General features: G+C 39.9%; 1 protein-coding gene across 34 annotated transcripts in view; it reads left to right on the top strand.

The window, feature by feature from the left end:
- LOC308472756 (dystonin-like) overlaps nt 1-27,550 on the top strand; it is a 306,554-nt gene that overhangs the window by 241,024 nt on the left and 37,980 nt on the right. For 30 of the 34 annotated variants that reach the window (XM_080997841.1, XM_080997871.1, XM_080997842.1 and 27 more), the window contains 18 exons: nt 228-394; nt 808-967; nt 1,199-1,525; nt 1,774-1,858; nt 4,842-5,083; nt 5,675-5,881; nt 8,925-9,044; nt 9,190-9,297; nt 10,032-10,250; nt 11,755-11,958; nt 12,996-13,227; nt 13,337-13,563; nt 15,318-15,440; nt 15,948-16,049; nt 20,258-20,359; nt 22,782-22,955; nt 24,691-24,846; nt 26,725-26,922. In XM_080997841.1, coding sequence (XP_080853967.1) covers nt 228-394; nt 808-967; nt 1,199-1,525; nt 1,774-1,858; nt 4,842-5,083; nt 5,675-5,881; nt 8,925-9,044; nt 9,190-9,297; nt 10,032-10,250; nt 11,755-11,958; nt 12,996-13,227; nt 13,337-13,563; nt 15,318-15,440; nt 15,948-16,049; nt 20,258-20,359; nt 22,782-22,955; nt 24,691-24,846; nt 26,725-26,922 — 3,153 coding nt within the window. The remainder of the gene's footprint in view (nt 1-227; nt 395-807; nt 968-1,198; nt 1,526-1,773; nt 1,859-4,841; nt 5,084-5,674; nt 5,882-8,924; nt 9,045-9,189; nt 9,298-10,031; nt 10,251-11,754; nt 11,959-12,995; nt 13,228-13,336; nt 13,564-15,317; nt 15,441-15,947; nt 16,050-20,257; nt 20,360-22,781; nt 22,956-24,690; nt 24,847-26,724; nt 26,923-27,550) is intronic. The other 4 variants (XM_080997848.1, XM_080997846.1, XM_080997861.1 and 1 more) reach the window with 1 other exon arrangement.

Below are 27,550 nucleotides of genomic sequence, written 5' to 3'. Positions count from 1 at the left end.
TTGCTCGCTCTCATAATGAAATTACTTATTTATGCAATTTATGGCACTTGCATTGTAAGACTGCTGGCACCCTCACAATTTCCTGCCATCTCAGAAAATTGTTCCCTTAAGCCTGCCTCTTTTTGCCAGTAAACAAGAGCTTGAAGAATCTGCTTCTTAATCTTTTTACAGCCTTGTAGTGAACAGTCATTTCCTGGCAATTTGATTTTTGATTATTTTGTCTCCAGCTTCTCCAGAGATTGCTGGATGACCGCAGACCCACTGTTGAACTAATCAAGCGTGAAGGGGAGAAAATTGCAGAGTCAGCAGAGCCCGCTGATAAAGAGAAGATCTTGAAACAGCTGAGCCTCCTGGATAGCAGATGGGATGCACTGCTTGATAAAGCAGAAACAAGGTACCTGAAATGTTTGCATTCACTTAGGGGTACAGTAGGGTGTACTCCTTGATACAGCATTAGAAACTAATTTGAAACTATAGCAACATTTTCATCCAGTTAACTGTAAGATTCGCATTTGAAGCTAAATGAGAAAATGGCTCTGAGTATATTGCAAGTTTTATTTTTAGAAATTTCAGTGAAATAATATGGGGAAATCAGTATCACATAATCACCCATTCTTGTAGTAAAGTGGATGTCTCCCATAATCTTCCAATTATGGGAACTACTTTTAGGTGTAGTTCAGAGATTTTCGAAGTAATTCAGTGAACATAATTAAACCGAAGTAGTTCTTTCCAAGCGCTGATTTTAACTTTTTAGTATTTCATACATCCCTCATCCCGCAAAATGTGCTTTGTTTTCACATATTGTAGGAATCGTCAGTTGGAAGGTATCTCAGCTGTAGCACAGCAATTCCATGAAACTTTAGAACCACTGGTTGAGTGGCTAACCATCACTGAAAAGAGGCTTTCAAATTCAGAACCCATTGGAACACAGGCTTCCAAACTACAACAGCAGATTTCTCAACATAAAGTAAGATCTTAATGTGCCTTTCATTGCGGCAATTATTTTATGATTTGTAAATCAAAAGTGGAGTATTCCCCCCAACACATTTTTTTATTACTTTGTTTATATGCTTCTTTTACCATCAAAATTATATTCTTTTGGTTGTTCTTGAGTTGTTTTCATATTTGGTTTTATGGGGGTTTTTTTGTTTGCTTGTTTTTCTTTTCTTTTTCTTACTACTTTGAAAACTTCATTTAGGCCTTTGAGGAAGACATCGCCACTCGCAACAAAAATTTGGAGCAAGCTATTAATATTGGTCAGGCTTTAAAGGCATTGAGCTCCAAGGAAGACAAGGAAATGGTGCAGGAGAAACTAGATTCTTCAGAAGCCCAATACACTGAGATTCGAGAGAAAAGTGGCAGTAGGGCTCAGCTTCTACAGCAAGCCTATTGCAATGCTCAGATTTTTGGAGAGGATGAAGTTGAATTGATGAATTGGCTGAATGAAGTACATGAGAAACTGAGCAAACTGGCAGTCCAAGACTACAATACTGACTTGCTTGTGAAACAACAAACTGAAATGCTGGTATTTCCATTTTTTTTTCTGTTGATTTTATTTTACCATTTTAAGCACTATTTCATATTACTTCTCATTTTTTTATTGTAATAGTCCTTTAATTCTGTATCCTGATCATTTATTTTTAAGCCTTTATCCTCCCCGCACCCTGCTCCAATTCTCACTCTGAGAGAATAAGTGGCTGCTTATAGACTTTCAGCTTTATAGATTTTAAATGATGACTTCTCTGATGATAAAAGCATTCTAAAATTTTCTAGGCTCTGCAAGAAGAGATTCTGCTCAGAAAGCAAAATGTTGATCAGGCTATACAAAATGGTTTGGAGCTTCTCAAACAAACAACAGGTGAGAAAGCCATGAGGAAATTAATGATTTATGACAATGAAGACAAGTAAAGTAGAAACTTTTGGGGGCTCATTGACTCCTACTGGAACCTTTTTAAAGCTCATTTAAAAAAAACTTTTTTGTTCATAAGTAATGGGATAAGTTTAAAATTATGGGTGCAGTGTGTAATAAAGTTTCACAGTGTAATACTATACCTGTCCGCTCAGAGGTAAGCATGACTGAGCTCAGCAGAGCTTACTCCCAGGTATGTGAAAAGAAAGCAGTAATGAGAGTTGGTGTAGCATAGTGGTTGAGAGCATGAGCTGGGAGTCTTCAGTTCAAATTTAACCACAGCCATGAACTTCCTAGGTGACATTAGGCAAACCATTAACTCAGCCTCAGCCTTCCTGCTGTAATATTCTACTGGTCTACTGTGCAGAGCTATTGGGAAAATTTAGGGCTGATAGGAAATTTCTCAGAAGAGAATTTCTTAACATATGTTTGAACAGTTGGAGAATTTCACTCTACTGCTGGGGAATATATGGTGAAATAGCCTTCCAGATTTCATCCTCTTTGGATTTTGAGCACACACTGGATCCAGTTTTAATATTGTTGTGGGGAGCAATAGACTTGGCCTCTGCTCCTTCCCATTCTCCTCTCTTAGTCCATTGCTTCCTTGATCAGCCGAGAGGCCATGGGGTAAGGTGATGTTATGAGCCAGCACAAGTGGTTAGCTGCTACTGTTCTGGAGTGGAGCGTATTCAAATTCCCGGGGCAGTGCTTCAGGTACTGACCCAGTGTTTCTTGGCATGAGCTCAGGACTATGGCTGGTGAACCCGCAGCGAAGGTAAGAGTTGTTGTCCCATAGAACAGAAACTTCAATTTGGGAAAGGGAGAGACAGTGAAAAAATGCTACCAGCCCTTGACAGAGCAAATTTTCCTGCTGAAAATAGTGACTACAAATCCCAGAATGCCTGACAGGAAACTAACTTTCCATGTGTCGTTTCTGTCAGGGAGAGGGAAGGCCTTATCCTTTATGGAAATAGCATATAGATCATTTCTTTGCCTCTGGAAATTATTTCTCTTATTCACATTCCAGGTCTCATCACAAAATGTTGTTCTGCTAGGGACATGACCCCCAAATTTTGGGGAGTCTTAGGGTTCAGGGATTTGTAAATGAAGTACAGGGATTTGTAAAAGAAGCTTCTTAAAATTTTGAACTTAACACTAAAAGTGGCTTGAGACTTTTTTATAGTACAGTATTCAGTTGAAGGGACGTGGATGGCGCTGTGGGTTAAACCACAGAGCCTAGGACTTGCTGATCAGAAGGTCGGCGGTTCGAATCCCTGTGACAGGGTGAGCTCCCATTGCTCGATCCCTGCTCCTGCCAACCTAGCAGTTCGAAAGCACATCAAAGTGCAAGTAGATAAATAGGTACCACTCTGGCGGGAAGGTAAACAGCGTTTCCTCGTGCTGCTCTGGTTCGCCAGAAGCGGCCTAGTCATGCTGGCCACGTGACCCGGAAGCTGTATGCCGGCTCCCTTGGCCAATAAAGCAAGATGAGCGCCGCAACCCCAGAGTCGGTCACGACTGGACCTAATGGTCAGGGGTCCCTTTACCTTTACCTATTCAGTTGAAACTCTTGAAAACAAGAGTATGATCACTCACCCCTAACTTGAATATTCATGGTTCTGGAAGAATTTGATTATAGTTTGAATAGTTCCTTATTTTATGATTTTTGAGTAGCACTTCAGCATTTTAAAGCAGTTTGTAATGTGTGGTATCATGATGCATGTCCATTTGGATCTCAGCCAATAGATGTAAGGAAGGAGTAAATAGACTGCTTAAACAGCTATATAGAAGAATGTTGTAGTAAATGTTAAAAAAAGAGTTTTTTAAAAAATGGACTGAGTAATTAATCTACCTATTGCTGTGAGAGAGGCTGCTTCCCCCACAGTGGACCTAGTACTGTGGGAAAGTTGCATTCCAATTGCACACAGCATGTCTGGCTTGTAGACCAACATCTTCTAAATTTTCCAGTCTCTAACTCCATGAACTCTCCAAGATATACATAGTTTGGGGCTGGGAAGAAGGGAGGGAGGAGAGAAGGAGAAGAATTACAGAATTAGAACCTGAATTGTTCACTGAAAGGTAAACATATAGTATAACGAACAGTGCAGTTTCAATTCTGACTTTTACTCTCTGTATAACGGCAATTGCATGGACATAGCCACTCAAAGAGGAAAATGTTCTTAATTGTAATTAGCTCTGTCAGTTGATTCATTACCTGCCTTATTTTAATGGATTAAATTTAATTACTGTACATACCACAAAATCTCAATATTTGTGTAATTTCATGTATATTGGAGAAAAGACATAGTTGGTTGTTTTTTTAAAGATATAGTCAAATAAAGTTGCCATGCGGTAGAAGGAAAGGCCATCCATCTGCTCCTTAGCTTGGAATGCTATCATGTTATTCCCATATTCAGAGAGACTGATTCTGAACTTCAGAGCAGGCAAAACCCTGAGCCATGAATACTGAGCTCTGCCTACCATACTGCCTGTCACCTACTCAGAAATCATTAGGGCTCCCAGCTTGTACTGATGATTTAATTGGTGTGAGCCAGTGCATAGAACAGGGATAGGGAGTCCAGATGTTGTTGGACTCCATCTCCCATCAGAGCCGGCCAATAATCATGCAAAGATGGGAGTTGTAGTCCAGCAACATCTGGATGACCATAGGTTCCTCGTCCCTGACCTAGAGAATCCTGATTGGCTGAGGCTTGACCTAGATTTATTTTGGTGGAGCCCAATCTAAAATAAGACAGGGATGGGGTGGGGTGGGCTAAAGTTGCATGTGCACAGTGAAGCTTCCATGCTTAGAAGAAAAACTAGCTTGATCAGGATGAAATATTTGTTCTATTTTCACCTGTGGATTTAAACACTAAAAACATACTGGTCGCTTTAGATGATTAGTGTGTTAAATACCCCTTTCGCATTGCAGGTGATGAAGTTGTCATAATTCAAGATAAATTGGAAGGCATTAAAACAAGGTACAAGGACATAACGAAGCTGAGTTCTGATGTGTCCAAGACTTTAGAACAGGCTCTACAGCTTTCCGATCAGCTTCTGTCAGCTCATGAGAAACTCTGCACTTGGCTGGATAAAGTTGAGGTGGAATTACAGTCGTACGAAGCGCAGGTCCCCAAAGGTGAAGAGTTAAGTCAAGCGCAAGAAAGACAAAAGGTGAGCGTAAAATGCTGTGTTTGCTTGTGGACAGCGTTCCGGGGGCCACATGCCAGCAGCAAAAGTGGGTGGAGCAACAGGCGTGACACTTCCCTTTGTACAGCTACACAGAAGTTGGGACGTTTTTGCATATATTCACACCTCATGCACATCCTTTCATCCGGCTAAGCAAGAAGCGTTATCGTATTTCAAGAATGCATTTCAGAGTAGGGGAGGGAGGTGGAGAGAGAGAGATGGGGTATTGTTCTTTTGCACTATCATCTTTTATTAGTTTAGAGGTTTGTGTCAGCATCATGTAGGTAGGTCCTTTGTTTATTTATTTATTTATATTGATAGTGTGAGAGGTTAGGGGGTCCCAAGCATGCTTGTAACAAAAGCAAAGGTAGCCAAGTTGAAAAGAGCAATATTTATAGCTTTGGCTTGCAGCTGTAGCATTTCAGCTATGTACTCTTAAACTCAATAAAAAAAACTGAAGATGGGAGAAGGAGAAAACCAAAAAAGCCCCATGGGTGGAACCTTTGAGCTGTGCAGATTTTGTTTCTGCGCCAATGTGTTATTTTTAATTTGTTTACCTTAAATATTCCTTTTTAGGCACTGAAAAAAGAAGCAAAAGATAATAAAAGTTTACTGGACACTCTTAACGAAGTCAGCAGTGCTTTGCTTGAACTGGTGCCATGGAGAGCAAGGGAAGGGATAGACAAAATGATCACAGAAGACAACGAACGGTACAGATTAGTGAGCGACACTATAACTCAGAAAGTGGAAGAAATTGATGCTGCCATTTTCAGATCGCAGCAGGTAAAAATGACCATAATTCTCATTTCAGTCTATGCGTGATAGGGAAAAAAATATGTATATTTATCTGTTCTAGGAATACATCCAGGTGTGTATCTGGGAATCCCTACCAAAAGAAAAGGCTGCTGTTCATATTATTGGCACATGCATGCTAAGTCTTTGCAAGAACTGGGGCCAAACTTGAAAAGAGCTTGGTCATAGTTGTCAGACATGAGTCCTAGACCAAAGCAAATCCAGTCATTGTTGTAGCCATCTGTCTTCTAGTTGACACAGAAATTACAGATCGGTCTCATACTGAGAGGCATTACGAGTAGCATCATGCAGTGATCTCAGTGGGAATTTCAGTACAGAAAGAATTGTAAACTCAAACCCTGTAACTTATTATTTATGCTGCTATGTAGGTCATATATCAGCTTGTGTAAATGAATGGTTGAAGTAAAGATGTGTACAGTAGCCACTGGATGCAGCTTTGCAGGAAATATAAACATTATTTGCAGTTGTGGGCAGTATTAAAATGGTCTTAATTTAAACATCAGTGTTTTGTTCGAAGGTTTTCTTTTTCTTTTTTAGAGCTTCTAATTTGTTGGCCCTTTAATTTAGTATGACTCAGTTTATATGCCTCTCTTTCAAAACAGAATGTTCAGGCCAAAAGTACCTTCTCTGATTATAAATGTGAGATGACAGCAAATGTTTGTGGCTTGTTTCAAATAGATTAAACAGTGTGATAAAGAATTACTCATGAAAAACATGGAGAAACCTCAGCCCACGTAACTTGCTTTTCAGTCATGATTCATAATTAAAGAATAAGATATGACAGCTTATCCATTAAATTTCACCTTCAGTTGGAAGTGACTCTGTTACCACAAACATGTAAATTATCAACTTTCTCAAGCAGCTTAATAGGATTATTTCTTCTTCAACCAGCATATGTTGAAAGCATCAGACATAATGAAGAATTTTGATGACCTCTAAAGGTCGCATGTGCTCCCACCATCATGATTGGGTCCAGTGAAAGTTATCCACCTTATCAGTTTCTCTACCTCTTTCTTTTAGGAACATGATTCACGTTGAAACTTGTTGTGTATATTTATTTGTCTGCTTAAACTAGACCATTCAAGTATTGTGCTTCACGAGCATACCAATTGCTCTACAGTAGCCTTCTCCAACTTGGTGCCCTCAATATAATTTGGACTCTAGATCACAGCAGCCCTAGTCAGTATGGCCAGTGATGGAAACTGTATTTCAGAGCATTTGGAAAGAACCAGGATGGGGAAGGCTCTCAAAGTTCTCCAAGGCTCTCAAAGTTCAGTTGAGAACTGGTCTGGTGAGCCCAAGCGAAGAAACAAAGTTGAGGATGGAACATTTGCATATGACAGCAGTGCCTAGTGGGATAACAGACCCTGGCTTCCCTTCCCCTGCGCCATCCGCATGTTGAAGGGGAAGGTCTCAAATGAGGAGTCTGCTTTATGTGTAGGCTCTGCCTCTGTCAGAACCCTTTGTGATCAGGGTGCTAATCTAGGTTCATACAGCGGGCTCTCCCTTCTTTAGAACCTTCCCCCAGAGTGTGGAAGTCAGGGTACCACCAGTAGTATTGTCATGGTGGGAGGAAGCTCAGTGGGCACGAACTTGCTCTCTTCTCCATGTTTGGAAAATGACATTTGAAAGAAATCCACTAGTGGTCTCTGAAAGGATAAGATTTTCGGGGGGGGGGGAAATATGTGTATGCTATAGATACTCATGACTTGCGTTCGCACAACTGGACTGTCAACTTCTACCAAGAAGCAATTCCTATTTTGCTGCCCATTGATTTTAATGCCATTGATCTAGCCTAACTAAAAAATAATCTCTCTATTGAGGCAGGGAAATAATCTTAAAGATGGACAAGAGCAAAAGATGTTTAAAGAAAAGCAAGTATTAATATTACCTTTGATGTTTGTGAGAATTTTGACAGAGAATTCCGGTTGAAGTATAAAGTATAATGTGGCTCTGACATTTCCTGCTTCCTCTTTGTAACACTTCTGAAATAAGCTGATTTTGATATACTCCTCAGTGTCACAGAGAGCCCTAGAATTTATTAAAATAAGAATAAACTGTGTGGGTATTATAAGAAGCTGCATTATATTCAATCACAGCAACGAGCCACCTAGCCTCACACTCTTAACTACTAGCACTGATTCCAGGATACTGTGCTGCTGACCTGAAAGTCATTATTCTTCAACAAAATAACTTCAAAGGGAAACTTTAGCCAGCAGCTGCTGAACAAAAATTCATCAGCAAGCTTGAAGCTACTTGTTTCAATTTCATGCAAGGCAAAGTTTTTTTCTCTCATCACAGCAAAGGGAGGAAAATTATATCGTTGCAAATTAGTGCTGTTGTGAATGATCACTGTGTTTATTTCGTATACTTTTGAGCTTTGCACAGAGACATCACACTTGCTGTTCAATGATATTTGGCCCACTGCTTACAATCTTTACCTTTCTGACTCTGTATGTTTGACAAATGCCACCGAAGCATGTTGCACTATTCTGCCTTGCCTTACCTGTCCCTTTAAGAATACCCAGATTTCTCTCATCCTCCATCATATCTCTTAAGTGAAGAGGCCACATCTCCTCTGCCAGGTCTAAATGCACAAACTGTGGAAAGCTTATGGTCTAGCAAGGAAGTTTACAGGCACTATCTTGTTGCCATTGACACCTTGATCGCTTCATCCTCTATCCCCTCCTAAAGGTGTTGCAAGACACTTTCTTAGCTATGTGCAACTCCCTTAGCATTGCAGCTTAAAATACCCACCATTCTAGAACTGGCCTAGAGGCAGCTTTGCAATTTAGGGTTTTACTGGTTCTGATATCCAAAATATAAACAGGTTCTGATAAACTTGGGGCTGTGTAAATGTAACCAGTGCAGTCTTTCCACTGAGCTATGATCCCCACCTCTCAATCTTATCAAATGTCTTTTCTGAAATATCTTTTCCATTTTAAACCCTCTACCCATCCAGTTGGAGTTTTTTTTATGAATTGCTATTTTATTTTTTCTGTGCTTTCTTTAGTTTGATCAAGCAGCCGACACTGAATTAGCCTGGGTTGAGGAAACAGAAAATAAACTGATGTCTCTGGGTGACATTAGGCTTGAACGTGACCAGACCATTGCTCAGCTACAAGTTCAAAAGGTGAACAAATGTGATTCCATCTGTAATGCAATAATTAATGGCCATTACTTTTTCTGCCATGATTTAATTTTCAAACCATTATAGTGCAGGCTTTTGCTCTGTGTCCTCATATTCCTAATACCAGAATATTGTATTATGTAATTAGGCATTTACCATGGAGATTTTGAAACACAAGGATACAATAGAAGAGCTTGTTGCATCTGGGGATGAGATTATGAAGACATGCACAGAAGAGGACAAACAAACCATGAAGGTAATGGAGCATGATTTGCACTTGAAAATCTGCATGCGTAAGGGATTCCCAAGCCATGTTGCTGGAGCCCACTAAGATTATGTAAGGGGGGGCTGAAATGTGCCTTGAAAGCTTAAGCTGCCTCAAGTTGGCTGCATCATGCCGCGCTTGGTTAAACTGTGGAACTTGCAGGAGGCAGTGATGGCCTCTAACTTGCATGGCTTCAAAAGAGGATTAGACAAATTCATAGAGGATAAAGCTCTCAATGGCTATTAGCCATAATGGCTGTGCTCTGCGCAGTTGGAGGCAGTGATGCTTCTGAATACCAGTTGCTGGAAACCAGAGGAGGGGAAAGTGCTCTTGTGCTTGAATCTTGCATGCTGGTTTTCCACAAGTCATTGTGAGAACAGGATGGGTGACTAGATGGACCATTGGCCTGATCCAGCAGGTTCATCTTATCTTCTTAAAATTTACTTGAAATGCCTGTTGAAATTTAAAAAGGCCTTCAGTAGACACTCGAAATTCAACAGGAAAGAGGGCCTTCCTGATATCAACCAGTAAGGAGTTCCATAGAATTGGACCCAGAATGCTGAATCCACGACTCCTTGGTGGATATGCCTTCCCCAAGCACCTACCTACTTGCCCCCTAAGGAGCTGAAAGATTGCCCACCCTGTTATATAGCAAGACTAGTCACCTGCCACAATGTAAATTTCTCCAACCAAATGCTGGTGTTTGTTGGTAATTTCTTTAATAGAAGAAGCTGGAAGACCTCTTGCAGAAGTATAATACACTCTGTCAAATGAACTCTAAGAGGAACCTGCAGCTAGAAAGAGCTCAGTCTCTAGCCAGTCAGTTCTGGGAGACTTATGAAGAGATTTGGCCATGGCTAACGGAAACAAAAACAGTAATATCACAGCTTCCAGCACCAGCTCTTGAATATGAAACCCTAAAGCAACAACAAGAAGAGCACCGGGTAAGTTTGCAGTCGTCTTACAAAATGCTGTTAATTCCAAAGGTCAACAGAAGTGCAGCCCTCTCTTTAGCATGTCACATTCACCAAACCAACCAATATCAGATTTTACATATTTTTTACTCTCTGTTAACAACAACAACCCAAAATCCATTTTTTTACGAAACAAAATCTTACTATTTTAATATAACCACAAGTTTAAAACTATTCTCAAGGCAGAGCAGTCATTGTGAAAAGCGGATTAGTGAATTAATTCACTAATTAATTCATTCATTTATTTATTTATTTATTTATTTGCATTTTTTAAAAGGAATGAAAATGTTCAACAGTATCCAAAATAGCTGGAATGCAAAGCAAGCTGTGGTGTTCCCTAAGAAAAAAAAAATCAAAAATCCACAGTTGGGAAACACCACAGTTTTGGACCAGCCAAAATATCACAATCTTTTGAGTTCTCCAGAACTCTTAATCAGTCAGGATGTTATGCAAAGCAGAGGATAGGGAAAAGGGGTTGGGGGACAGCAACAAAAAACAAAAATGGTTGTGGCCACTACATCTGCATTTAGATTCAGTTTTAAGAGAGATTGCAGGCTGAATTGGATTAGGTGCTGCAGACTCAGTTTGTACCCAGGAATTTGGGGAAAGAAGTGATGGCTGACCCCCAATTTTGGAAACATAAGTCCAGCAGTTACTCAGTTCTGCCTCCAGCCTTAACAAAAGACAGAGGTTCCTGATTAGGCAGAGTGCAGCAATAAAGAGAAACATGGCTGTCTTCATATTAGCAAAGTTGGAGATTAATTATAGAGAGTGTTCTGGGTAGAAAAATCAGCTAAAGCCTCATTGAGTAGTAGTGAAGGCACACTGAATACAACAGAAACTGGAGGCAAACAAAAGAAAAAGTACCCGGAAGCACCTTCTAAAAGTGAACTTTAAAACTATAACAGTTTGTTCCATTAAGTTATGCTTTAAAAGGAGCTGAACAAAGTGCAACAGTGTGTTGCTTCCATTTTAAAGCACAGCATTTTCTGCAAGTCTCAAAAATATTGGATGATCTTAATATGATTCCTTGATGTAACCTTGGAGGTTTGATTTGCTTGCTTTTGTTACAGCACTCCAGCACTCCAGCACTAGCGAGCTATTTATAATCATATTTAAACAATTTGGCATCTTCTGGAATGCCATTACTTAATAAATCATTTAGAGTGCCGGACAACTGGCTGAATACTTTTGACTAGTTATATTGTTTTGCTTCCCAGATTCTGTTCTTTTAAATATCTTGGTTGACTAAAATGCTGTTTTTCCTAGTATAAAGGAAACATTATATGCTTAGAGCTGAAAACACAACAATAAGGCTAAATGGATATATCCAGTATGAGTTATACTTTGTCTTAGCATGCAGATGGGATTGTTTATTTAGACCACCTTGCCAGCTGAACGTGTTGGACGCACAGACAGCTGGAATGTGGCGATGTAAGGGTTAGATACTGATAAGTGTTTTGCTTTGCTATAGCAACTGCGAGAGTTGATTGCTGAACACAAGCCTCATATAGATAAGATGAATAAAACTGGACCTCAGCTTCTGGAGCTGAGCCCGCGAGAAGGTTTTTCAATCCAAGAGAAGTATGTAGCAGCTGATGCCCTTTATAGTCAAATTAAAGAAGATGTCAAAAAGCGAGCTCAGGCACTGGACGAAGCCATTTCTCAGTCTACCCAGGTAACATTATTTATTAGAAGAGCAATTAGATTCCAACTGCAGGATGTTGTTATCTTAAATCAATAGACTTTAGGTACATAGTGGACTTGCCAAGACACTACGTCACCAAATATGTGAATACGCCCATCATTGCACATAAATTTGCTCTTCCTATCTGTTAAAGAATTAAGGGCACTGTATTTTCGTGAATCAAACCTTCCCCGTGTGCCATCAAGTTCCTTGAAGGAAAGGCATGATTAAAAAATGGAAATATTCTTATCCTATTTGGGAATTACAAAATTGTTTTTCCCTGAATAATAAGGCCAGTATCCTACATAATAGTGATTTGTTCATGCATGCACACAATCAAAGAGGCTAATTGGTGTCAAGACAGCCCAGGGTTTCTCCTGGTGTCTTTGCCAAAAATAGTGGTGGTGGGACAGTGACTGACTGTCGGTCAGACTTGGCATGAAGCAACTTCCAACTTTCCAATGTAATGCTACTGCATTATGGTTTTCTGACCCGACCTACCTAGGAGGTAGATGCTTACGTTCATACCATGTCTATTAATCACTGCCACATAATGTTAACAGTAATTAACCAATGCAGTAGGATATTTATTAGAAAAAACTTATTAATAATGTGAATTGCTGACATTTTTTAAATGACATAACACATTGTGGCTAAGGATAGGTGAAAGAAAAAATGTGTTATTCCCTCTGTGTTATAAAACCATGTTCAGGAAACTGTTAATACATGGTATTAATACATGGTGATGATGAGACAGTTAACAATTGGTCTGTACTGTAAAGCTGCCTAGTTCACTAACAAGCAGATATGATTTGGACACCTTGATTGGGAAGCATAAATTTTGCTTAAACTAAGATCATAAGTCTGTTGAGAAAGACAAAAAATGTCACAAAAATAGTTAAGGATGCTTTAAGCATGTTCATTCAGCTATAACTGGGTTTTTTTCTGGTTTGACCCAGTTCCTTTTAAATGTTGCTAATCTGTCACTCACCCAGTCTTCTCTCCCTCCTCCCCATTTGTCTGCATAGTTCCATGACAAGATAGATTCGACCACTGAGAGCCTAGAACGCATTGTTGAACGTTTGAGGCAACCACCTTCCATCTCAGCTGAGGTTGAAAAGATTAAAGAACAGATCGGTGAAAATAAGAACGTGTCTGTCGACCTTGAAAAACTTCAGCCAGTCTATGAAACCCTCAAGCAGCGTGGGGAAGAGATGATTGCCCGTTCAGAAGGCGCTGATAAGGACATATCTGCTAAAGGTAGACTTCAAAATTTTACATTTCAAAATAAATGCATGAACAAGTTTCCACAAGCACCTATTAAGAAGCAGAACTTTATATACCTGCCCGTGTATATTTTGCTTCCTAGTGGTTCAGGATAAGTTGGATCAAATGGTCTTTATGTGGGAAGACATCCATACCCTGGCTGAGGAAAGGGAGGCCAAATTGCTTGATGCAATGGAATTAGCAGAGAAGTTCTGGTGTGATCACATGGCTCTCATAGCCACTATTAAGGATACTCAGGATTTTATCAGAGAACTAGAAGGAGCTGGAATTGATCCTTCAGTGGTAAAGCAACAGCAAGAAGCAGCAGAGGTAGGTGAAATGTAACTGTTGGGTTTAGACTACTGTCCTGCTCCCATATATTTCTTAGCAATCGTGTATAAGCGTGTTAGTGGTTTGGACTATATTGTTATGCTATGTTTAGTAGAAATTCCTTTACAAATCATGGCTGGTTCAGATATAATAGAAAACCATTGTTTCCAGCTCTGTGAATGAGCCACACTGAGCCGCCTCCTCCCGTCTCCAGTGCAAGGTTCTCCACAGCTCATTCACATTGTGGGACTCCTAATTACCCATTATATATGGACAGGACTGGATATAGAGTCCAGCACCATCTGTGTGGATTTATTTTGCTTCTTTAAGAAACAAAAATCCCTGTGTGTAACAAATGCATAACTACAGGTAATCATGGCCTGCATTTTTTTTTTTTGCCTTCCTGCACTAGTCAGTAATGCCCTTTTTTCTCTTCAGAGTCTATGCACTGCTAAAGGAAAAGACTTGCATGGGGGAAAATGCATTTGAAGTAATAATGAAAGGTGATGGCTGTGTTCTACCTCCAAATGTCAAAGGCAGTTTGCCTCTGAATATCAGCTCCTGGGAATCCTAAGTGCTGTTGTGCACAGGTCCTTGTGGGCATCTGGTTGAATACTGTGAGAACATGATGCAGAACTAGATAAGCCTTTGGCCTCAACCCAGCAGGACTCAACGTTCTTTCTGATGACTGTTGTGCCCTTATAAGCCATCTAATGATGATTCAAGCATGGGGCTGGATTCAGTTAACCCAGTTTGCTAATGGAAGCCAGCACAAGAACTTCTACTAGCTCAATAGAGATTCACCCCTCTTCTCCCCCTTCACCTCTGGAGGGTCAGGGGAACCCCCAGAACAGCATGGAGAGGGAGGAAAAGGGAGATAGTTGCATCTGACAAGCAGAAATGCCTTTGCTGATGGAATATTGGCATAGTGTGATGTTGAATTCCACCCATTGAGTGGGGGAAATTCATGCATTAATCACCCTTAAAACACCATCCGTTCTCACCCAGAGCAATCTGCCTCCCAACTTGGTATTCAAATGACTGCACAAGTTTGGTCTTTTGGTTTACGTTTCTGATAGCCACTCCCCTCCCCAGTATTGCCTGTTGAAGTGAGAGGACTTTCCTAAGCCGTTTGTGATTTGCTGTGGTAGGATGTGTGTGGGGTAAAGTGGAAGAGAGGGAATAAAATAATCTCACTGCCATTGGACATGCCTAAAACAGCTCTGGTTTCCAACCTTTATTCACAAAAGTCATAAACATTCATTACAGGGAAATAATAGCAGCCTGGGACCATGTGACATTGAGACATTGTATTTTTTATTTGATAATATTCAGAAGCAAGACCTACTAATTTGTTTAAAAGGAGGCTAGTATTCACCTTATTTCCTTAGCATTATGGTGTAATTTTCCCACACTGTATGGCTACAATGTTAGCTTATTGAATTTGAAAGCTGTTTTTCTAAGCAGGTGGATATGTCAGTCCCTGTAATGTTCTGGATACAGAGGAATTGTTAAGCCCCTGCCACAACAACCATCTGCCCCAATGGGTGAAGAAAAACCTACTCTTAAACTCCCTCCTTCATGTTGTCATCTTCTTTATAAATCAATATATTTTTAAAATTTAAGGTCAGCATAGCCTTATGCTATGCTAGTTAAACACTAATGAATAGCAAATAATGTTTGCCACTCTGAATGAATCTTAAATAATAAATTTAATATTATGGAAAGTTTAACATTTTGTTTCTCTTTTTTAGACTATTAAAGAAGAGATAGATGGGTTACAAGAAGACTTAGATGTAGTGGTAAGCCTTGGCTCTGAACTGATAGCAGCATGTGGAGAACCTGACAAACCATTAGTCAACAAGAGCATCGATGAGGTATGAGTCATGTAATTGTTTGGCATTTTATGCCCATATGAAATGGATAGAATAGAAAGGTGTTTCTTTTTTAAAATTGATGTATGGTGCCTAATTTAAATACTTGGCAAACAAACAGGGTTCTTTGGGGAGTCAAAAGTAAAATTCACCACACTGGCTTCTGGTTTGATTTTGAAAGCTTCAAGGCACTTTGCAGAACTGAAATAAACCTATGAAGCTTATAGTTTAACTTGCACTGTTAAGTGGAACCATCCACATATTTAACTATGGTATGGTAATAAGCCACCCAAAACTTGGGTGGATGGAATCCTGGTCCTTGATAGAGACATATCCACCTAGATTTAGTGATGTTCCTTGCTCTTATTATAGTATTAGGGAAGCTCTTGCATAATTTTTATATTGCAGATACAGAAACCTTAATCTAATGTCAATCCTAAGTTTTAATATATAGGTTATAGACATTGCCTTCCAGTTTTTTATTCAACTGAATCTCCATTTAAAATGCAGCTAAATTCTGCTTGGGATGCTTTAAATAAAGCATGGAAAGAACGTGTTGACAAGCTTGAGGAAGCAATGCAAGCGGCTGTTCAGTATCAAGATGGATTGCAGGTAAGGTTATTTTAATCTTTAAAATTTACAAGCATTATCTAATATCATTCTTTTCTTTTTTAAGAGTAACATTTTTAATCAGCCAGAGACCCCTGATTTGATTCCGAATTGTTGGTTCAGAACAATTGAAAATGTTGGTTTTCATTTAACCTATAAAGCACTTAATGGTTGTATACTATTATGACCTCATCTTCATCCTCCTGCAAGTTCTTAGATCGTCGACTTTTGAATTTGCTTGGGAACAGCACCCCAAATTTTTCTATTACTATACCAAGTTTGTATGATGAGGAATTCTCAGGCAAAATGCAAGCCTATGTTCTTCTTTCTGGCAGCACAAGACAACCTGGTTGTTCGGGCTGGCTTTTGGTGGAATTGGGTATTTTAATTTGATATTAGTGGATATTCTGTTGGTTTTACTGATCCTGATTTTATAATAGTGTTGCATTCCCCTAAAACAGAGGTTGGGGGAACCTGTGGTCCTCCAGATGTTGTTGAACTTCAGTTCTCACCAGTGCCAGCCCACACAGCCAACACTCAAGGATTATGAGAACTGTAGTCCCAGCAACACCTGGAGGGCCCCAGGTTCTCCATCTCTGCCCTAAAACACAGGGTGGGGCAGCTAAATTTCTAAATGAACAATTAATAAATATGTATATTAGGGCATGAATCATCCAGAGTTAAATGCATGTTATGGGTCATGCAATGTGCTACATTGGAGATGTGTGATTGGATCTCCTAGCATATTATTCTTCTCCTAAAAGGGTGTGTGTGTGTGTGTGTGTGAGAGAGAGAGAGAGAGAGAGAGAGAGAGAGAGAGAGAGAGCCACAGCACAGGGGGCATTTTTAAAATTAAACCCCCCTGCCCTTTTTTCTTTCCACCCTGAGCTGCTGTAGAAGGAAAATCATATGGGCACGATACTGACCTATGCATAGGTATTTTTCCTTGTGACTAGTTCAGATGTAGTGACAAATCTTGGTTTGCTGTTACGTGTACAAACCAGGGCAGTCATCAGACTCACATGTTTTCCCCTCTTTCCATTTCCCTCCGCTTTATGCATTTAAGGAACAAATGTAAAGCTTTAGTTGTGGTTTGTAATAAACGGGTTAGCGCAAATTATCAAATGCTGGTTTGGATGCCTCACGTGCTCAGATTTTGATGGAACAGGAAACCATGGTTTGTTACAAACCGGTAATGAAAGCTTCACATTTCTACCACTTCACGTTTGAAGTGGGGGAAAGGAGGCGAGGAGCACATGATCCTGAGACTTGCTGCTGGTCATTCACATAATGAAAAACCATGACTTTTTGTTGCATATGTTCAAGACCTATATGCCAGTAAAATGAGGATGCATCAGTAGATCAAGAGAACCTCTGCTGAAAGAGTTTGGTCACTATGATACATTTAGCTCAGACAAAATGTGAGATGGTGACATTCAAACCAAAGGGGGGGGGGCTAAGCTTTTTTTGGCAAGGTCCTTTGTAGTTTGGACAAAAGATTCACTTGGTAGATTCTATACATTTTAATTTGCTGGTATGTCATGGTGGTTGACATGAAATTTGTCTCCAATAGAAGCATGTCTATAATTGAATATCTTCACATTTTATGGCTGCTAGCTTCCTAACCATCTATTGATAAGGTTCAGGTTATAGTTCAGGTACACTGGGTGTGTAATAGGAGTGCTAAAATTAGCTGATGATTTTTCAAGAGCATTTTTTAAAAGAAAAGTGGTTAAACAGTGCTAGGAACAGAAATGTTAAAAGTAGTTTATCTAAATTTTTAACATCTCTTTTTTTCCTCGCCACTGTACAATATAAGCATTACATGTCCGTTTTTGATCAACAGATCAATTCTAGAAAGATTACTAATAGCTTATTTCAATAAAGATATCTTTTCCATATCACAAGGTTTGAAGGTCAATTTTATAGCATTTACCTATGTGATTGTAACTGATCCTATAACCAGGTTTTAATCTGAACATATTCCTATTGATTTGTTGTTGTTGTTGTTGTTGTTGTTGTTGTTGTTGTTAGAATTTATGTACCGCCCCATACCTGTGGATCTCAGGGCAGTTCACAGAACAAAATCAAAATATAAAACCACAAAATATATAATCAAAATAAAAACAACAACCCAATACCCCCCCCCAAAAAGAACCACGTTTTAAAAGGGCATAGGATGTTAATTAAATCAACCAAAGGTCTGGTTAAAAAGGAACGTTTCTGCCTGGCACCTAAAATGTGTATAATGAAGGTGCCAGGTGAACCTCCCTGGGGAGAGCATTCCACAGACGGGGTGCCACTGCAGAGAAGGCCTGTTCTCATGTTGCCATCCATAACTTATCTGATGGTGATTTGATTCTATTCAGTGAACAACATCCCACATATTCCAAAATTATCATATTTCATGACTGGCCTTGCTAAATTTTATCTGCTCAACAGATCTTTGGATCATTTGTAAATTGTAAATGAGGTTCCCGTTTCACTGCTTTGGATCACATGCATTGTTTGTAAAGATAGAATAACTAACTACCTGTTGGAACAAGAATGAGGACCCTCTCTGCCTGGCCCTTTGCACTCTCCCCAGGACACCCACCTTCAACTGCACCCCCTTTCCCCTAGGTCACAATCAATCTTACTTTATACCCACTTTGAGTGTTTTTGTCTGGCTGGATTGTGTTCTTGAACTCTGATAGTACCACTTAGTATCCTGGATGAGAGTATGGAGTGGAGTGTGTTAAGTGTGTGTAGAATCAAGCCTGCTATATGAAGGTAAACTACATTAGTTGCTTTACCCACTTTGCCTCTGGGCTTGCTCACTATTGTGGACTACAGTCTGGAAAAAGGGTTCCCCATCTCTGCATTAGAAACTGCATTGCACGTTGGACCGTGGTAAAATGTTTAGAGGCAGGACAACATTGTAACATCATGCCCAATTACTTTTTAGACTCTGTGTTGTTGTTTTTATTTAAAAAGACTGTATTTGACCAGAGGGTCCCAGCAACATGCTTATTTCTATATTTCAGCTTTCATTACTTGGCTTTAATTCCTAACCTAAAAGCCACCAGTTTCTTAGTCTTTATCCTGCATTGTCTCCAGTATGACATTATGTCTGGAAGACACTTGCAGAAGCAGTGCACACTCCAAAAAGATGTGGATATTTCCCGCCAAATGGAACTAAGCAGGCTAGTTCCTAGATTTTATTGGGGTAGGAGAGGTGCTCTTTGATGTATTGGCATGCACATGTATGCATGCTCTTAAATGGAATACCTGCTGCCAAGTTGGAGGTGAAGTGTGAACACAACTGCTCAGGTATAGCTGATGCATGATCCCTGGTAGTAGTTCATACCTCATTAATGGGGAGTGAAGTGGCCTTTGCTATCCAATGTTATGCAATGTCCTTGAATGTTATGAAAATCTGGCTCCCTCTGCTGCATTTATACCCATCTTGAGTCATAGATATGGCCCTGGAAGAGTGTTTGAATATCACCCTCTGAGCTTCCTCTAAAGACCTTCAGATATCTTGAGAATTTTAATAAATGATTTAACTCATACATTCCAGAAGGATAGCCAGATCACACTATCTGTTACCTCAAAAACAACAAAGAGATCTGTGGCACTTTAAAGACTAACAGTTCAATACTAGGCATGACCCAATGAAACTTATTCGCAGGTAGGTATTAGAGGATTGCAACAAATACGTGACAATAATTGGGTTAGTTCTTAAGGCGCCACAAGATTCTCCATTGATGTTCCAATTGTAGGTTTTCTGGGGATAAAAATATTTGACAACTCTTATATTCAGAAATGGAGAAGTGCACAAAAAGTTGTCAAAGTGGAAAAAACCAGCAGAAAATTCTAAATTCTTTGAGCAGGCAACAACTGTTTTGTGTGGGGGTTATGTTCCTGACCCCCGTGCACATCAGTGGAGTGTGCATAAGCCCACTCTGCCCCATTATGCCTCTGCCCCCCCCCTTCAGACCATTTCCAGGTTGTGGTGATGCGCATGTTCACAGTTATGCACATATTGGACAAGCATGAAACAGTTATTGTCTGTAATACAGTTTTATTCAGTAGCAGCAATTATACAGTACTTAGTAGCATTCACAGATCAATTATTATTATGTTGCACCTACTATGAGGCTATGCTATAGCATTACTTGGACTGCTATTTTACCTGATTTTCTTATTCTTATTCAATATGTTTACAGGCCATATTTGACTGGGTGGATATTGCTGGCAGTAAATTAGCTGCGATGTCACCAGTTGGAACAGACCTAGAAACAGTAAAACAACAGACAGAAGAAATGAAGGTATGAAACAGTAACTTCTTATGGATGTACATCTTTCTGTTATTGTTAGTGTTCCAAATCACTTTGCATTCAGTCTGTAACAAAAAGTAAATTATTTTTGTTTGGGCATGTTACTTAAAAATCTACAGCCTTTCTGAGTCTGTAAGTAATATGACATCAGTTTCCTCTCCAAGTTAATTGTGGATTTTTTCCAAAAGCGGTTGTTTTTTCATCACTGCATCAATTACTTTTATGACACCCAGCTTCCCTTTTAGAATGTGCACAAGTTCCTGCAAAGCCTGTCATTCTTCATACCATGGATTAGTCCTAAACATTCATAGATCTCTTCATTTCCACTGCAGCCCACTGGACTATAAAGCAAAATCCCCAGCCAACTCTAAAAGCAATATTTGGAATGGAAATATGACTCATTCTTTTCATAATACCTGGATGCTGCTGTGTGCTTTGCACAGGAAGCAGAGATGGTATAGGATATCCTGTTTTAGGGCACAGGATTAGACTGGATGAATCCACTCCAGCCCTGTTTTTGTATGTGAAAAGCAGGGCTTGAATATGTTGGGAAATTAAACAGGAAATTTAACAGCCAATATTTAAGCCCTGTCTCTCAGCAGGGGTTGAAGATTGAAAATTAGGGTAAGAAATTACTTCTAAAAATGAAAGTGGGGATTAAGAGATCATCAAAACAGGGCAGAGTGGTGATAGTGATGCATCATCTTGACCCAGGGGTATACAGTAACAGGGGCAAGGGGGAAGCCCTTCTACATTTCTCACTTCTGTCTTATTGAATCAGTGTGTATCTTTGGTAAAAGATGTTAGGCTAGATAGGGAATAGGATTTTGTGAATGGGTCACAGCAGGGAGGCTTCAGGGAGTGTTGGCTGGCTGCCCAATGACTTGCAGAGTGTGCTGAGGGCAGAAAGAAGTTACGGTATTTATGAAACCTTCTTCCTTGGATCTTCAACAAGCTTCGGGTGTGCAAAGGATTCCTTTCCTCTTCTGTGCCTGGCTCATCTGGTTTTGCATAGCTGTTCTTGGTCTGTGGGTCCCTGTACTTAAACAGGTTTAACAGCCTTTTCAATAAGCATGTTTTTAAAGCTCTGAAGAAATGCCTTTTGACAAAAGAGAAAGCATTTGTTAACATCAACCACTGACATTCAAAACTCATGATGTAGAGTTTGTCTTTTTCACAACCAAAATTAATATCAGATGAAAAAAATTCTCCGTTGGGTGGTTTTTCTTCCTCCATGCTTTTTGCAAACACTGTAGGGATATTTTGAATAAGGATGTATTATGGACATGTCCACATGGCCATCTGCCTTGAGCTCCATGCTGCTGTGTGCATTTGGAAACTGGGATATGACCCCTGGAATGGCTGTTGCCATTTCCTCTAAGGCTAGCAACATTCCTCCAGCAACAGAAATTGTGTGTATCCCATAAGTCATGCAGTTGGTGGGGAAACTAATGTTGCTAAAGCCTCGAGCACATTCTCACATTGGTGATTGGTTGCTGAAGTGTCATTCTTCCACATCTCTTCATTTATTTATAATTACATCTAATTCAGAAATGTAATGATGTTAACAAAAGGCATGCCCAGAACTGTGACTCATGTAAAAATACAAGGGGTAAACTCTTCTGGATTCAGCTAATTTATTTATTACATTGATTAGTTACTCCATAACCACAGGAGTGTCAAACAATTAAAAGAATTTAAAGTATAAATCCAATAAAACATGAAATAACACCACCAAAAATTGTAGAAAACAACAGTCAGGTCAGAGCAGACTGGGTCAACAGTCAGGTAAATATAACAACGGACAAGAGAGAGCCACAAAATATCATTGTACAGGTAAAGCTATATTCTAACCCTCAATGAATGCAGACATTAATATCTCTCTGTGTGTGCCTGTGCATTGTCGCAGCCAGCAAGCTATGTTTCTCACCTCTCTTTCCAATGCCATGCTGCTTACCAAGAGGGGTAGGGTGAATGCAACAAGAGCTCAACATGGCGCAGGAGCAGTGGTGGACCCAGTATGATGCTCCCACTGCTGTACCCACACCTGTTGCCTTGGCTCTGCTACTGTCCCTCTTGGTAAGCAGCAGCAATGGATGGCATTGGGAAGACAGGAAACAAACTCTCAGGTGCAACAGCTGCTACTGCATGCACGTGCGCACACACACAAACTGATTTTTAAATTTGTTTTAAAACATCCTGCTTTTGCATGCTGGATGCGTTTTCTTTTCCGGTGAAGTGTGCCTTCTGTGTTCATTTGGAGAAAACACATGCCTTGGTTATTGGAAATCCAGGGGCAGATATATCCGGTGTGACCTATTTGGCAATTTTGAAATAAGGACAGAGCATCCTACTAAGCACTCTTCTCTAGGTGATATTCATTGTTGATTATTGTCTTCCTTGGTTTCCACAGCAATTTAAGAAAGAAGCCTATCAGCAGCAGATTGAAATGGAAAGGCTGAACCACCAAGCAGAGCTGTTGTTGAAGAAAGTGACAGAGGAGAGTGATAAGCACACCGTACAAGACCCCTTGTCTGAACTTAAGCTGTTGTGGGAAAGTCTGGAGGATAAAATTGTTAGCCGCCAGGTAAATGGAAACTGAAAGGGTAATATTCTGCCTTATGTTGCCATGAAATGCATGTTTTCTGGCACTCGTGCTCTGAAATTTGAATAGCAAGAGTTTCTACGTGGAAACTCAATTGTGTGTCAAAGTTTATTACGTGACCTAGGGAAGACGTTCTCAAAACTGTGGCCTTTCTTTCAGGTAATCCATGGCAGGTTGGCATCAAATACTCATATTACTTTTTAACAGTTTTTTTATTAGTTTCAGTTAACATATTGCATTGTATTTTTAGTGTAGTACAATTTGAATTGATTGGAATGCAAATTGTAATACAGCAAAATACAATACATTGGAAATAACTTTCTGATAGTAAGAGCTGTTCGACAGTGAAACGGACTCCCTCAGAAGGTGGTGGACTCTCCTTCCTTGGAGGTTTTTAAGCAGAGGTTGGATGGCCCTCCGTCATGGATGCTTTAGCTGAGATTCCTGATTTTCAGGAGGTTGGACTAGATGACCCTTAGGGTCCCTTCCACCTCTACAGCAATAAAAAGGCAATAAAAATATCACTTAGAATCATACAGCATCTAGCACGTTACATTACAGTTGCTATAACAGACAGAAAAATCATGGAATGGCCCACCAAGGTCATCAACATTTTTTAGTGGTCATGGGGGGAAAAGGGATTGGAAACCCTGAGCTTAGGGGATTTTCTGCACTGCTATGGAAATGCAATGCAAACTTTAAATTGAGCTATATTTTAGGGTAGCATGTTCAAAGTCTTCCGATCCACAAATTGAGCCACTACAGAAGAGCAATTTGACCCAAGGAGACAGCTGCCACACGGAGCAGTTTCCAATAAGCTTCCGGGCAGCAGATGTTTCCTGCAAACCAGGCTGTTGTTGTGGTAGCTATGAAGCGAGAAGCTGTATACCATAGTTATTTTTATTTATTTCTATGGGTTCACCAAAGTGCATTAGCAAAAAATATGCTAGTCCCTGCCCCAAGCAGATGACAGGAGGACATAGTCCAGTGTGTTTAGGGTCAGTGGTTTATTGTAAGTTGCTGCACCACAATATTACATCAGACATATGAGGTACATGGGGAGAGATTGTTGGGTTTCGATGGTGGGGCTCCATTTTCAAATTCTGACCCAAACACGAAGCTCACTGGTTGGTGTTGAGCAACTCTGTCTCTTTGACTAACTATCCAAGTTCCTTGGATGATAAAATGATGCCTTTTCTATTACAGCTCACCCTGGGATGGATTTCTAAAAATAAATAATTGCAAAAGAACTTTTAACTTTGTGGCCGCTGTCTAGAATTGTTTTCAGATAATGTTGCTGCATTCAAGCACATTACATAAAATTTGGATGGCGTCTCTTACTCCAGGAGCAGCTGTTGACAAGGGGGCGGGGCGGCGCTTTGCCTCTGGCATCCTGGCAGTGGAGTCGCTGCTGCTCAGCAAGAGGGTGCAGGAGAAGGTGGTGGGGAGGTTGAATGTTGGGTGGACATGTTGGTGGGAGTGCTAGATAGGCTCTGCTGTTCAACCTGCACAGTGTCAAACTGCTGGCTGCCTCACCTCTCAATAGTTGGCAGCGACTCCACTGCCAGGAGGCCAGGTATGGTGATGCACCTCCTCACTGACCACTCTTGCCTTATTGCAATCATTCATTTGAGGTTTGATGCAACTAAGGACATTTTAAATCGCTTGCGGCCTTAACATAAAGTAATAATTCCTTCCATTCTGGTTTTTTTTACAGCATAAGCTGGAAGGCGCTTTGTTGGCCTTGGGGCAGTTCCAACATGCCCTGGATGAGTTGCTCGCATGGCTCACCCATACAGAGGACCTGCTGAATGAACAGAAACCCGTGGGTGGTGACCCCAAGGCTATTGAAATTGAGCTGGCCAAACATCATGTACGTAACTGATAATTCTGAGATTCACTGCTTTTAGATATAGCTGGATCCTTTTTATGGCAACATTTGCAAAGAGCATTTTCGTACATCATCAAATCATGATTTCAAAGGACGCAAGCCCAAAGATAAATTTGTATTACAAAACATAATTGCTAACATACAGATATTGCTGTTTCCTCCCTTCTTTACGTTTCCCAGTCATGGATGGTTCAGAACATCTCATTAGTAAAAAAAACAACGTATTCTTGGCAAAGCATCACATACCTGTCGTGGCTTAATAAATGAATTGCAGGTACAGAAAGGGTTCAGCAAACACTCACTCTTAGGTACTTCCTGCTCATTTAAGTCTTCCATGCTAGAGAGTACTTCCTCTTTGATCATCAAAAAATCCAGGAACTTGGCAAGCAGTTGCCATTGTCCTAAAGAGTGGAGGAGAGAAAAAGTGGCACCTGTTTCTGTAATAAAAGTTTGACTTTTTCAAATTGATGGACATTTATTTAAAACAATGAATAATAAATCTTTTTCCATGTTCGACTTGTAACACACAAGTGAGTGTGTATTCAAACATAGTTCTCACTTCACTAAATCACATCATACACAGTAAGTTTCCCTTTCCTGCACTATGAAGACCATTACGGTGATATAATTTTGTTTCTCTTACCCCAAATCTGAATGTTACACATAGGATCAATCCACTTAACGATTCCTGCAACAAACATCCATTTCCGCTATTTTCATATGGCAAATTCTCTTTATTCGCCCATTGGCTTAAATACCATTTTCTTCAAACTCCCTAAAAAAAATTCTCTTGATTTGGCAGCCATCCCTGAGATGTAATGTCCATTCTCACATATAGGGTTCAGCATATAGGAAGATTTGGATAGCCTGGCATAACTTCATGAAGAAATTAGCAGAATGTTACATAACAACCCTGAACCCATATACTTTGAGCCTTGATGCACTCCCCATGCTTTGGCCACTTAGCCATCCTTAGAGGTCCTAAATAGGAGGAGCTATCCATGGGGACAGGCAGTTGCACCTTTCTCTTGACTGAACCATAATCTTCAAACTCAGAGCTTTCATTTTTTTAAATAGCAGGTTTCTATAATGAATAGGATAATAGGAGGAGCATAACAGGAGACGAAATATGCGGATAGTATTCTACTACATGGGGAAAAATTAGGCTGCTCCCCCACCTTCATTGTTGGCTGCCAACCAATATGGCATTAAAATAGGATTAGAAAAAAATGCATGGAGAAGAGGGCTATCGATTGCTGCTAACCATGAACAATGTGCCTGCACAATTGGACTCATCAGTGCTTCTGAATACCAGTTGCTGGAAAGCACAGGATATTGGGAGTGTTCTCATGCTCAGGTCCTGCTTGTGCATTTCCCAGAAGCATTTGGTTGGCCACTGTGAAAACAGGATGCTGGACCAGATGCCCGCCCCCCCCCCAAATAATTCTTGTGAATGCCCTTGCCTCCTAGTTAAGTTAATGGGATGCTATCATGTCTGGATTCCCTTTGTATCAACCATTACAGTAATGTTGTAAGAAATACTTTCCTATTAGGAGAGTATAAACAGTTATGAAAGTAAAGAAAAAAGACTACATTTGGTCATAGCTTTTTTTTACAAATAGAGCACACTAAAATATGTCATGATTTTTGGTAGTAAAGATAATACTGTTAGGTCAGGCATAATTGTAAACTATTAATGATAGTCCCATTCCTTTAGGCAGACTCTGAATCCTGTATGTGCTATTCTTAAATACTGGCCACAAAGTTTTTTACTGAAATTATTATGTTGCTACTTTAGTACAACTGAGTGAAATTAGCGTTTTTAAAATACGGCGAGGCATGACATGTTTGTAACTGCAGGTGCTGCAAAATGATGTCTTGGCTCACCAGTCCACTGTGGAAACAGTTAAGAAAGCAGGAAATGACCTTATTCAGTCAAGTGCTGTTGAAGAAGCGAGCAATCTGCAAAGCAAGCTGGAACTTCTGAATCAGCGATGGCAAAATGTCTTGGAAAAAACAGAAAAGAGGAAGCTGCAGCTGGACAGTGCTTTGATCCAGGTGTGTATGAGAAACTGAACAAAAGGGAAATAAACTTGCATTGAATTAATATATTTGAGCACATTTCAGCCAAGGTTAGGTTCTTTTACAGTCCTACTAATTTCCACAGGAGAATTGGGAACCCAGTTAGTTAGCTCTCTGTCACTGAAATTGTAGGACTCAGAAATGGATAACTTTGGCTGGATTGTGCCCTTGGAGAACTAGCAATAATTTGAAGTATCAAGCTATAGATCATAACTATCACTGAGCCTGAGTTTGTGTGCTTAAGTACCCATTTGTACAGCAGTTTTTCTCTGTCTGTGCCTAACTGTACTGTAATTAATATTTGCAGTCGTGTTTACTGTATGGATGATTTTAGAAAATGCATTTCCAATTGGAATTATTTGAAATATCAAATAAAATTAGCAAACACCCACATCTATATATCTCCATTAAAAGTTTCATACAATTGATGAAATGATTGTGGGTCTTTCTTTCTTTGTTTGTTTCTTTCCTTCCTTCCTCCTTCTTTCTTTCACATTTTACCCTGTTTCATTATACGGACAACAATTTGCAGTTTTTACTCCAGAGGATATCTCTGGTTTAGTAGCATTTCTTTTTAGAGGTTTTTTTTTCTTAAGTCTGATTT

Source organism: Podarcis pityusensis, assembly GCF_964106645.2.
Source record: "Podarcis pityusensis genome assembly, chromosome: 3".
Lineage (NCBI taxonomy): Eukaryota > Metazoa > Chordata > Lepidosauria > Squamata > Lacertidae > Podarcis > Podarcis pityusensis.
The sequence above is the reverse complement of the archived record's forward strand: the minus strand, read 5'-3'. Positions and strand labels throughout refer to the sequence as shown.